General features: G+C 60.2%; 1 protein-coding gene across 1 annotated transcript in view; it reads right to left on the bottom strand.

The window, feature by feature from the left end:
- Positions 1-6,399: 6,399 nt before the first annotated feature.
- The window catches only part of galns (galactosamine (N-acetyl)-6-sulfatase), a 33,920-nt gene continuing 26,735 nt past the window's right edge, over positions 6,400-13,584 (bottom strand). The window contains exons 11-14 of the mRNA XM_055664916.1: positions 13,311-13,411; positions 10,003-10,129; positions 9,120-9,237; positions 6,400-6,625 (exon numbers count right to left, since the gene is read on the bottom strand). Of these exons, the coding sequence (XP_055520891.1) occupies positions 6,539-6,625; positions 9,120-9,237; positions 10,003-10,129; positions 13,311-13,411 (433 nt within the window). The 3' untranslated portion in view covers positions 6,400-6,538. The remainder of the gene's footprint in view (positions 6,626-9,119; positions 9,238-10,002; positions 10,130-13,310; positions 13,412-13,584) is intronic.

Genomic DNA, 13,584 nt, shown 5'->3' with positions numbered 1-13,584 from the left:
GAGGAACCTTGTCAAAGGCCTTACTAAAGTCCATATAGACAACATCCACTGCTTTACCCTCGTCAATTTCCCTAGTAACCTCTTCAAAAAATTCAAGAAGATTAGTCAAACATGACCTTCCAGGCACAAATCCATGTTGACTGTTCCTAATCAGACCCTGTTTATCTAGATGCTTATATTTATTATCTCTAAGTATCTTTTCCATTAATTTGCCCACCACTGAAGTCAAACTAACAGGTCTATAATTGCTAGGTTTACTCTTAGAACCCTTTTTAAACAATGGAACAACATGCGCAGTACGCCAATCCTCGGGGACTATTCCCGTTTCTAATGACATTTGAAATATTTCTGCCATAGCCCCGGCTATTTCTACACTAACTTCCCTCAATGTCCTAGGGAATATCCTGTCAGGACCTGGAGACTTATCCACTTTTATATTTTTCAAAAGTGTCAGTACTTCTTTTACTTTGAACCTCATAGTATCCATAGCTACTCTACTAGTTTCCCTTACCTCACATAATTCAATATCCTTCTCCTTGGTGAATACTGAAGAAAAAAAATTGTTCAATATCTCTCCAATGGACCAATTTTATCCCTCCTTATCCTTTTGCTATTAATATAGCTGTAGAAACCCTTTGGATTGACTTTCACCTTACTTGCCAAAGCAACCTCATATCTTCTTCTTCAAGCCTCCAACCACCAGCCCCCAACTTCCAGCCTCCACCCTCCAACTTCCAGCTTCCAGCCTCCAACTTCCAGCCTCCAGCGCCACAGGCAGCTCACCCCGCCCGCCCCTCCCACAGCGCGGCGCTCCCTCACTCTGGCCCCTCCCACAGTGCGGCGCTCCCTCACTCTAGCCCCTCCCACGGTGCGGCGCTCCCTCATTGGCTGCGCGATTGCACGACAGCGCCCTCTACAGACACACTGGGGTGCTGCAGCCCGCAGAGACCCCGTGCGACGGCTGTTGGTATTGCAGGCGGACTCGCCCTCACTGATCCTGCTGCCACCTTCCATAGAGACTCCGACATCCCATATGTGGCTTCAGGGATTGCAGGGTTTATGTAACTCAGGCGGGTCAATGATCAGTGGAGGTAGACAGTGCTGCAGTAGCTCAGCAGGTCAGGCAGCATATCTGGAGAACATAGATAGGTGACGTTTCGGGTCAGGCACCCATCATTTTCTCCAGAGATGCTGCCTGACCCGCTGAGTTACCCCAGCACTTTGTGTCTATCTTTGGTACGAACCAGCATCTGCAGTTTTTTGTTTCCACATGGAAATACAAATTGGAGCCTGAGCCACATCGCTGGCAAATGCTGATCTATGTGACCCTATGAGACCCCACTAGTCACTGCAGACACACAACTGCACAAGAAGAGAGTAAAGCAGAATAGTGGGAACTATAGGTACACAAAATTGCTGGAGAAACTCAGCGGGTGCAGCAGCATCTATGGAGCGAAGAAAATAGGCGACGTTTCGGGCCGAAACACTTCTTCAGACTGATGGGGGGTGGGAAAGGAAGGAAAAGGGGAGGAGGAGGAGCCCGAGGGCGGGCGGATGGGAGGGTGGGAGGAGACAGCTAGAGGGTTAAGAAAGGGGAGGAGGCAGCAAGGGCTAGCAAAATTGGGAGAATTCAATGTTAATGCCATCGGGACGCAAGGTCCCCAGGCGGAATATGAGGTGCTGTTCCTCCAATAGTGGGAACTATAGGCCACTTACTCTGATTACGGTGGTTGGTAAGATTTCTGAACCCATTATAAAGGACGAAGTTACGGAGTACTTGAAAGTGCACGACAATATAGGCCGAAGTCAGCATGGCTTTGTGAAGGGAAGGTCTTGCCTGATAAATTTGCTGGAATTCTTTGAAAAAGTAAATAGCAGGACAGACAAAGGAGGGTCAGTAGATGTTGTTTATCTAGATTCTCAGAGCCTTTGATAAGATGCCACAGGTGAGGCTGCTAAGGAAGATGAGAGCCCACGGCATCAAAGTGCAGGTACTAGCATGGATGTCAGGTTGGCTGGATGGCAGAAGACAAAGAGTGGCAATAAAGGGGGCATTTTCTGGTTGGCTGCCAGTGACTAGTGGAGTTCCGCAGGGCTCGGTGCTGGGGCCACAGCTCTTCACGTTATATATTAATGATTTGGACGAGGGGATTGAAGGCTTTTTGGCCAAGTTTGCGGATGATATGAAAACAGGTGGAGGGCCAGGTATGGTAGAGCAAGCAGGGACTCTGCAGAAGGGCTTGGGCAGGTTGGGAGAGTGGGCAGAGAAGTGGCAGATGGAATATAATGTAGCAAAGTGTGGGGTCATGCATTTTGGTAGTAAGAATACAGGTGTAGATTACTTTCTAAATGAGGAGAGCAAGTAAAGAAAGTGAACTCAATACTAGCATTGATTTCAAGAGAGCTTGTATACAAAAACAGGGATGTAATGCTGAGGCTCTATAAGGCGCTGGTCCCAGCAACTACATTTGGAATATTGTGAGCTATTTTGGGTACCAAATCTGAGGAAGGATATGCTGGCTCTGGAGAGGTTCCAGAGGTGGCTTACAAGAATGATCCCAGGAATGAGTATAACCATATAACAATTACAGCACGGAAACAAGCCATCTCGGCCCTTCTTGTCCGTTCCGAACACTTACTCTCACATAGTCCCATCTACCTGCACTCAGATCATAACCCTCCATTCCTTTCCTGTCCATATACCTATCCAATTTATTTTAAAATTATTAAGTCGAACCTGCCTCCTCCACTTCCACTGGAAGCTCATTCCACACAGCTACCACTCTCTGAGTAAAGAAGTTCCCCCTCATGTTACCCCTAGGCTTACATATGATGAGCGTTTGACAGCATTGAACTGATACTCGCTGGAGTTTAGAATAAGGGCTTAGAAGAATAACCTCATTAGAACGTACGTAATAGTGACAGGCTTGGATAGAGTGGGACAATTTAGGATTAGAGATCATAGCTTAAAGGACGTTATTTTACGAAGGAGATGAGGAGGAATTTCTTTAGTCAGAGGGTGGTGAATCTGCGGAATTCTTGGCCACAGAAGGTTGTGGAGGCCGTCAATGGATATAATTAAGGCAGAGCCAGATAGATTCTTTATTTGTACGGGTGTCAGGGGTTAAGGGGCGAAGGGATCATGGGGTTTTGGAGGGCGAGATAGATTAGCCATGATTGAATGGCGGAGTAGACTTGATGACCCGAATGGCCGAATTCTGCTTTTCATCTTATAAGTTTATCCCCACTCAAGAGTTTTCTGTCCCACAGACAATCCTCAATCCATGTCACTACCTAGGTGTATTCTGCTCCTGAATGGACACATCACTGTTCTCTCCCACCCTCGACACCCGCCATGGATGGGAGGTGTGGTGTTCCTGCTACAGCTCCCCGCTCACTCTACAATGGCCTCGCTACCCGTCGCCACCACCGACCCAGCTCTGTCCTTACCGCTGCAGGAAGTCAGTAGCTGCTGGGACAAGTCAGTAGCTGCTGGGACAAGTCAGTAGCTGCTGGGACAACAGTCAGTAGCTGCTGGGACAAGTCAGTAGCTGCTGGGACAAGTCAGTAGCTGCTGGGATAAGTCAGTTGCTGCTGGGACAAGTCAGTAGCTGCTGGGACAACAGTCAGTCGCTGCTGGGACAAGTCAGTAGCTGCTGGGACAAGTCAGTAGCTGCTGGGACAAGTCAGTTGCTGCTGGGACAAGTCAATAGCTGCTGGGACAAGTCAGTTGCTGCTGGGCCAAGTCAGTTGCTGCTGGGACAAGTCAGTAGCTGCTGGGACAACAGTCAGTAGCTGCTGGGACAAGTCAGTAGCTGCTGGGACAAGTCAGTTGCTGCTGGGACAAAGTCAATAGCTGCTGGGACAAGTCAGTAGCTGCTGGGACAAGTCAGTAGCTGCTGGGACACAGTCAGTAGCTGCTGGGACAACAGTCAGTAGCTGCTGGGACAAGTCAGTAGCTGCTGGGACAAGTCAGTAGCTGCTGGGACAACAGTCTGTAGCTGCTGGGACATTCAGTCCGTAGCTGCTGGGACAACAGTCAATAGCTGCTGGGACAACAGTCAGTTAGCTGCTGGGACAGTCAGTTGCTGCTGGGACAACAGTCAATAGCTGCTGGGACAAGTCAGTTGCTGCTGGGACAACATCCAATAGCTGCTGGGACAACAGTCCGTAGCTGCTGGGGACACAGTCAGTAGCTGCTGGGACAACAGTCAGTAGCTGCTGGGACAAACAGTCAGTTAGCTGCTGGGACAACAGTCAATAGCTGCTGGGACAAGTCAGTAGCTGCTGGGACAAGTCAGTAGCTGCTGGACAACAAGTCAATAGCTGCTGGGACAAGTCCGTAGCTGCTGGGACAACAGTCAGTAGCTGCTGGGACAACAGTCAGTAGCTGCTGGGACAACAGTCAGTTGCTGCTGGGACAAGTCAGTAGCTGCTGGGACAAGTCAGTAGCTGCTGGGACAACAGTCAATAGCTGCTGGGACAAGTCAGTAGCTGCTGGGACAAGTCAGTAGCTGCTGGGACAAGTCAGTAGCTGCTAGGACAACAGTCAATAGCTGCTGGGACAAGTCCGTAGCTGCTGGGACAACAGTCAGTTGCTGCTGGGACAACAGTCAGTAGCTGCTGGGACAACAGTAGAGTTGCTGCTGGGACAATTCAGTAGCTGCTGGAGAACCTAGACTGTGATAACCAGAGCAGCCAGTCTGACCAGTGACCAACACCCTCCACATTCTGCCCACTGTCACCACACACCCCCCCCCCCCCCCCCACACTGTCACCAACACACACACACACACACTGTCTGACCAACCAACACCCCCCCCCCCCCCCCACTGTCCACCACACACACACACACTGTCACCAACACACACACACACTGTCCAGTCACATTCTGGTCACATTCTGCCCACTGCACTTGCTGCTCATCTGTTCTCACTCACCAACTCTCCTCATTCAGGCTAATGTTGCCGCTCAGTAGTTGTGCATCTTGTGTGAAGCATACAAAGTGTATGTTGAATGTGTCTGCCATTTGCTGATTGAGGAAAGATGTAGAGAGATGTGGCAGCTGTCAGTAGGGACTGGCTTTGACGGGCATGTTGGTGGGCAGGGAGAAGGGCCGGTTTCCAAGCTCTTTGATTCCATTTCTCAGTATAAATGCTCTCGTCACTGAAAGGAGCCACAGTGGCCCTGCGGTCTCTTCAGATTATGGACACTCGAGAATAGTTTTCAAAGGTATTCCACCTTATCTTTATCATTTCTTGTTCCTTTCCTGAGTCAAAAACATTCCCAACCTCAGGACAGTCTCTACTGACAACTTTAACAGCCCCATCCCTTTGTATTTTGCTAACTCAATTCCCTACACAACTAACAATAAGTTACTCACCCAAGGGGTTACGCGCTTGGAACATTTTTCTTTCTTTTAGTTTATAATGCACTTCTTTCAATGTCAGCCATTAAAGATGCTGATAGTGCACAGAGAATGCAGTCACCCTGTCACCCATGGCCACAGCTGTGCACTGTACATCAGTACAGGGGAAAATAAGCTAAACTTAAACTCAACCCACAGCCAATACGCCCCTCACACCTTCACTTACTCTCGCTCAGAGACAAGCTCTGCATTCTTCTTTTCCGTTCAGTGAAAAACCATCATATTATGATCACTCTTCCCCAAGGACATTGTTAATTGTTTCTCAGTGCAGAGTGAGGTCACCTGCTCCCGATGTTGTTCCCGTGTGCTTGTCCTTGGCAACACTTGGACTCCCAGCTGTGTCCACCGACAGTGCCCAGTAATGACAGAGGATCACACCCACCGGCTGTTTGTGCCGGGAAATCACTGCTCGGTGCAAGCACGGTGAGCATTGCCATGGAGTGCCTTTAATTCCATTAATACCATTACAACATTGGCCTCAATGCCAAGGATTAGAGCCACCAGGTCCGAGCACACAGACACCGCGCCCCGCGGAGCCTGTACCTTCCCCGTCTGCCTGTGGCCCCACATCTGTCTGTACCTCCCCCGTCTACCTGTGGCCCCACATCTGTCTGTACCTCCCCCGTCTACCTGTAGCCCCCCATCTGTCTGCCCCACATCTGTCTGTACCTCCCCCGTCTACCTGTAGCCCCCCATCTGTCTGTACCTCCCCCGTCTACCTGTAGCCCCCCATCTGTCTGTACCTCCCCCGTCTACCTGTGGCCCCACATCTGTCTGTACCTCCCCCGTCTACCTGTGGCCCCACATCTGTCTGTACCTCCATACCCCCCCCCATCCCTGGTGCCTGTACTGGAACCACCCGTCCCATCTGCTTGTGATCCCATCAGCCCCGTGATGTCCCCGACTGGCCGCTACTTGCAAATGCTTTTAAACCCCCCCCCCCCCCCCCCACAATCTGCGTAATATGTCCCCAATCCGCCCCCCAACAGCCGATGCCTCCTGCCGTGTCCCATGAACCCCACACCTGGCCGTGACCCCCCCATCACCTCTGGGGACAGGGTCGGGGAGGGGCAGCACCCCGCTCTCTCCCCGCGGCTCCAGACGGGGGCGTTAGTGCGGCCAGTCACACTTCCATGGGCTGGACGGGGGGATGTTCAGACACTTGCCCAACTTCTCACAGCCCGGAGGACTCCAGTTCTGTTGGACAGAACAGTGTATTATCAACGATACACAAGCCCTCTGTTCCCCCTGTCCCTGGTCATCCCCTGTACCCATCACCCTGTACCCACAGGATTGAAATAAGTCACCCTGTACCCCCATCACCCTGTACCATCACCCTGTACCCATCACCCTGTACCCCATCACCCTGTACCCATCACCCTGTACCCCTGTCCCCAGCGCCCTGTACCCCTCACCCTGTACCCGTGTTTGTGCGGCACCCTGTACCCCATCCCCCTGTACCCATCACCCTGTACCCCTGTCTGTACCCATCACCCTGTACCCATCACCCTGTACCCATCACCCTGTACCCATCACCCTGTACCCATCACCCTGTACCCGTCACCCTGTATCCCCTCACCCTGTACCTCCCCATCACCCTGTACCCATCATCCCCTGTACCCCCAGGTCCCCTGTACCCATCACCCTGTACCCCATCACCCTGTAGCCCCCCATCACCCTGTACCCATCACCCCTGTACCCATCTTCACCCCCTACCTACCCCCCATCACCCTGTACCCATCACCCTGTACCTCCCCCAACACCTGCACCCCTGTACCCATCACCCTGTACCCCCCCATCACCCTGTACCCCATCACCCTGTACCCATCACCCTGTACCCCCCCCATCACCCTGAGTACCCTCACCCTGTACCCGTCACCCTGTACCCGTCCCGTCACCCTGTACCCGGTCACCCTGTACCCATCACCCTGGTACCCATCACCCTGTACCCATCACCCTGTACCCCATCACCCTGTACTCCCGTCACCCCTGTCCCCCCGTCACCCTGTACCCATCACCCTGTACCCCTGTACCCATCACCCTGTACCCATCACCCTGTACCCGTCACCCTGTACCCCTGTACCCATCACCCTGTGTACCCATCACCCTGTACCCATCACCCTGTACCCATCACCCTGTACCCATCACCCTGTACCTATCACCCTGTACCCATCACCCTGTACCCCATCACCCTGTACCCATCACCCTGTACACCCTGTACCCATCACCCTGTACCCATCACCCTGTACCCATCACCCTGTACCCCATCACCCTGTACCCCTGTACCCCCATCACCCTGTACCCCCATCACCCCCCTGTACCCATCACCCTGTACCCCTGTACCCATCACCCTGTACCCATCACCCTGTACCCCATCACCCTGTATCACCCTGTCATCACCCTGTAACCCCATCACCCCCCATACCCGTACCCCCACCCTGTACCCATCACCCTGTACCCATCACCCTGTACCCCTCACCCTGTACCCATCACCCTGTACCCTCACCCCTGTACCCATCACCCTGTACCCATCACCCTGTACCCCTGTACCCATCACCCTGTACCCATCACCCTGTACCCGTCACCCTGTACCCATCACCCTGTACCATCACCCTGTACCCATCACCCTGTACCCCATCACCCTGTACCCATCACCCTGTACCCCCCATCACCCTGTACCCGTCACCCTGTACCCATCACCCTGTACCCATCACCCTGTACCCATCACCCTGTCCCTGTCACCCACCCCATCACCCTGTACCCCCTGTACCCATCACCCTGTACCCATCACCCTGTACCCCACCCCTGTACCCATCACCCTGTACCCATCACCCTGTACCCGTCACCCTGTACCCATCACCCTGTACCCATCACCCTGTACCCCATCCACCCTGTACCCATCACCCTGGTACCCCACCCATCCCCTGTACCCCATCACCCTGTACCCCCCATCACCCTGTACCCATCACCCTGTACCCCATCACCCTGTACCCCATCACCCTGTACCCATGGTCACCCTGTACCCATCACCCTGTACCCCATCACCCTGTACCCCATCACCCTGTACCATCACCCCCATCCCCTGTACCCAGCACCCTGTACCCCATCACCCTGTACCCCATCACCCTGTACCCCATCACCCTGTACCCCCATCACCCTGTACCCCATCACCCTGTACCCCCCATCACCCTGTACCCATCACCCTGTAACCCATCACCCTGTACCCTTGTCACCCTGTACCCATCACCCCTGTACCCCATCACCCTGTACCCCATCACCCTGTGTACCCATCACCCTGTACCCATCACCCTGTACCCATCACCCTGTAACCCATCACCCTGTACCCATCACCCTGTACCCTGTACCCTTCACCCTGTACCCATCACCCTGTACCCCATCACCCTGTACCCGTCCCCTGTACCCATCACCCTGTACCCATCACCCTGTACCCATCACCCTGTACCCATCACCCTGTACCCCATCACCCTGTACCCCCCTGGTACGTTCCACCTGTACCCGTCACCCAGGCCGCCACCCTGTACCCGTCACCATGGGCCTCGTTGGATCACTGGGTCCCTTATCCCCTGGATCACTGGGGCAACTGGCCCTGCGTGTGCTTCCTGCTCCCCACCCCCACCCCAGGGTGAGTCTCGGTCCAGTAGGTTCTCACTGTGACCACCGGTGGACTCACCATGACGGCTCGGTCACACACGTTGAGCTGTGGTTCCCCCGGCACCAGGGAGGCACGGTGACGCTGCACCACAGCAGAGAAGGTCTGGGCAGCAACCGCATACTCACGGCTCGCGAAACTGCAGCGGGGGCGGGGGGGGGGGGGGGGGGGGGGGGTTTGGTTTGAGAGAGTGTGGAAGAGGAAGGAGGGAAGGAAAGAGGGGAGGTAGAGAGGGAGAGGATGGGGAGTGAGTGTGAAGAGGTAAAGAGCAGCCATCTGGTCCAGAGTTCAAATGGCTCCACCCCCCCCCCCCCCCCCAAAGTTAATCCTTCCCCAGCCTCTGTCCTCACCTCCTCCTGTCCCTCATTCCCTCCCTTCTCTCCTTCCCCCTCCCCTCACACCTCTCCCTACCCCATCTCCTACCTCCTCTCACCCCCACCTCCCCCTCCATCCTCCCCATTTGCCCTCCCCACCCCTCCGCCTCTCTTCATGCCCCCTCCCCCTCTCTTCATGCCCCCTCCCCTCCGCCTCTCTTGCCATGCCCCCTCCCCTCCGCCTCTCTTCATGCCCCCTCCCCTTCTCCTCTCATCATGCCCCCTCCCCTCCCCCCCTCATCATGCCCCCCCCCCTCCCCTCCCCTCTCTCATGCCCCCTCCCCTCCCCCTCTCTTCATGCCCCCTCCCCTTCTCCTCTCATCATGCCCCCTCCCCTCCCCCTCATCATGCCCCCTCCCATTCCCCTCATCCTCCCCATGCCCCCTCCCCTCCCCTCCCCCCCTCTCATCATGCCCCCTCCCCTCCCCCCCTCATCATGCCCCCCCCCCCTCCCCCTCTCATCATGCCCCCTCCCCTCCCCTCCCCCCTCATCATGCCCCCTCCCCTCCCCCGCTCCCCCTGCCCAGAACCCCACCTGATGGGGTACTTCCTCCCCGGGGTCACGGCCAAGGTGGAAGAGCATGGGCTGGATGGAGTGGTCGTGCTGGTCATGTGTGGTTACACCCGTCACGTTCTGTCCCGGGCAGAAGTCATTCCCTGAAAGGAAAGCGCAGGAATCACAGGGTGAGTCAGCCCAGGGCCAGCCAGAGGTGGGACAGCATTGGCTCAATGGGCTGACTGGCCTCCTGCCCACCATACATATCCCATCTCAGAAATTCATAAGTTGTGGCAGAAGACTAAGGTCGTTTGGCTCATCAAAGTCTACTCTTGCCCCACCCCCCCGCCATTGACAACGTCCACCCTGCCCACCTGCCCCCACCCTCCCCCCCCTGCCCCCCCCTGCCCCCCCCCCTGCCCACCTGCCCCCACCCCTGCCCACCTGCCCCCCACCCTGCCCCACCTGCCCCCCACCCTGCCCACCTGCCCCCCCCCTCCCACCCTGCCCCCCACCTGCCCCCCCCCCCACCCTGCCCCCCCCTGCCCCCACCCTGCCCACCTGCCCCCACCCTGCCACCCCCCCCCCACCTGCCCCCCACCCTGCCCCCACCCCCCTGCCCCCTGCCCCACCCTGCCCCCCACCCTGCCCCCACCCTGCCCACCTGCCCCCCCTGCCCCCTGCCCCCCACCTGCCCCCATCCTGTCCCCACCTGCCCCCACCCTGCCCCCCATCCCCCCCACCTGCCCCCATCCTGCCCCCCCCTGCCCCCCACCCTCCCTGCCCCCCACCCCCCCCCCTTACCCCCACCTGCCCCCCCACCTGCCCCCATCCCCCCCACCCTGAACCCCCATCCTGCCCATCAAACCCTGCCCCCACCCTGCCCCCCCCACCTGCCCCCATCCGCCCCACCCTGCCCCCACCTGCCCCCATCCTGCCCACCTGCCCCCCACCCTGCCCACCTGCCCCCCCACCTGCCCTCTGTCCCTGCCCCCTGCCCCCACCCTGCCCCCATCCTGCCACCCTCCCCCCACCCTGCCCACCTGCCCCCCACCCTCCCCCCCCCCACCTGGGCCCACCCTGCCCCACCTGCCCCCACCTGCCCCCACCCTCCCACCTGCCCCACCCCCCCTGCCCCCATCCTCCCCCCCACCCTACCCTCCCTGCCCCCAGCAACCCCCCCACCCTGCCCACCTGACCCCCACCCCTGCCCCCCCACCTGCCCCCACCCTGGGTCACCCCACCTGCCCTGGGGGGGGGACCCACCCCTGTTCCCCCCACCTCCCCCACCCTGCACTGCCCACCTGGGTTGAACTGTGGCCCCCCACGGGTGCCCCCACCCCCCCACCTGCCCCCCCCCCACCCTGGCCCCCCACCTGCCCCCCCCCCTTCCCCTTGTCCTCCCCCACCCTGGGGTCGGGGGCACCCTGGCCCTGCCCACCTTTTGGCAGCCCCCCCCACCCTGCAGCGGTGGGCTGGGGGGGGGGACTGGGTGGTTTTGGGTTGAAGAGTGTGGAAGAGTGGCCCCCACCCTGGCCCCCCACCTCCCCCCCCCTGACCCCCCCCCCACCCCCCCCACCTGTCCCCCCCCACCCTGCCCCCCCCCTGCCCCCACCCCTCCCCCCCCACCCCCCCCCCACCTGCCCCCTGCCCCACCCCTCCCCACCTGCCCCCAACCTGTAGAACCCCTGCCCACCTGCCCCCCACCCTGCCCCCTGCCCCCACCCTGCCCCCTGGCCCCCCCACCCTGCCCCCCACCTGCCCCCCACCTGCCCCCCCACCCTGGCCCACCTGCCCCCCCCCTGCCCCCCTGCTGCCCCCCCCTCCACTCCCCCTGCCCAGCCCCACTGAGGGGGGTCCCCGGGGGGGGCCCCCACCTGGAAAGCAGGCCACCTGCCCCACCCCTGCCCCCCACCCTGCCCACCCTGCCCCCACCCTGCCCACTGCCCCCCACCTGCCCCCACCTGCCCACCTGCCCCCACCCTGCCCCCCCCTGCCCCCACCCTGCCCCCACCTGCCCCCACCCTGCCCACCTGCCCCCCCTGCCCCCACCTGCCCCCCACCCTGCCCACCCCCCCCACCCTGCCCCCACCTGCCCCCACCCGCCCCCCCACCCTGCCCCCACCCTGCCCCCTGCCCCCACCCTGCCCCACCTGCCCCCACCCTGCCCACCTGCCCCCACCCTGCCCCCCACCCTGCCCCCCCCTGCCCCCACCCTGCCCCCCACCCTGCCCACCTGCCCCCACCCTGCCCCCCCCACCCTGCCCCCACCCTGCCCACCCTGCCCCCCCCCCCCTGCCCCCCTGCCTGCCCCTGCCCCCTGCCCCCACCTGCCCCCTCCCCCCCACCCTGCCCCCCCTGCCCCCCCCCCTGCCCCCCACCCTGCCCACCTGCCCCCACCCCCACCCTGCCCCCCACCTGCCCCCACCCCCCACCTGCCCCCCCCCACCCTGCCCCCCCCCCCACCCTGCCCCCCTGCCCCCACCCCCCCCCCCACCCTGCCCCCCTGCCCCCACCCTGCCCACCCTGCCCCACCCTCCCACCCTGCCCCCCCTGCACCCTGCCCCCACCCTGCCCCCACCCTGCCCCCCTGCCCACCTGCCCCTGCCCACCTGCCCCCCCCTGCCCCCCCCCTGCCCACCTGCCCCCCCTGCCCCCCTGGCCACCTGCCCCCACCCTGCCCCCCCCTGCCCACCTGTGCCCCCACCCTGCCCCCACCCTGCCCCACCCTGCCCACCTGCCCCCACCCTGCCCCCCACCACCCTGCCCCCACCTGCCCCCCCCTGCCCACCTGCCCCCACCCTGCCCCCACCCTGCCCCCCCACCCTGCCCACCCTGCCCCCCCACCCTGCCCACCTGCCCCCCACCCTGCCCACCTGCCCCCACCCTGCCCACCTGCCCACCTGCCCCCACCCTGCCCACCTGCCCCCCACCCTCCACCCCCCCACCCTGCCCACCTGCCCCCCCCTGCCCCCCCCACCCTGCCCACCTGCCCCCACCCTGCCCACCTGCCCCCCACCCTGCCCACCTGCCCCCCACCCTGCCCCCTGCCCCCCTGCCCCCCACCCTGCCCACCCTGCCCCCACCCTGCCCACCCTGCCCCCCCCTCCCCTGCCCAACCTGCCCCCACCCTGCCCACCTGCCCCTCACCCTGCCCCACCTGCCCCCACCCTGCCCCCCTGCCCCCATCCTGCCCCCCCCACCCTGCCCACCTGCCCCCCACCCTGCCCCCACCCTGCCTGTGGTGGCAACTGTCCTAGTGCGGGGAGCCCAATAACTCGCACTCACTCACTGTCCCCCCACTGCCACCTCCCCCCACCCCCTGCGCACAGTAACTCACACGTGCCAGTTCCTCCCATGAGTTGCTCCAGGTCCAGTAATGTGCCTTGTAGAGTCCAGCCCGTACTGCCATCAGCTCATTGCCCCGGTAATAAAACACCGGCCTGGACAACACAGAGCACAGGGAGACACAGTGGTTACCACACTGTCCCCGCACCACTCCCCTCTGCCCACATCTTCATTTGGAACAGGCAGCATCTCTGGAGAGAAGAACTGGGTGAGGTTTCGGGTCGAGACCCTTCTTCAGACCGAGTCTCAGAAGAGAGGGAGACAAAGA

The sequence above is a fragment of the Leucoraja erinacea genome, chromosome 50, assembly GCF_028641065.1.
Source record: "Leucoraja erinacea ecotype New England chromosome 50, Leri_hhj_1, whole genome shotgun sequence".
NCBI lineage: Eukaryota > Metazoa > Chordata > Chondrichthyes > Rajiformes > Rajidae > Leucoraja > Leucoraja erinaceus.
This window is presented reverse-complemented; position numbering and strand designations above follow the sequence as displayed.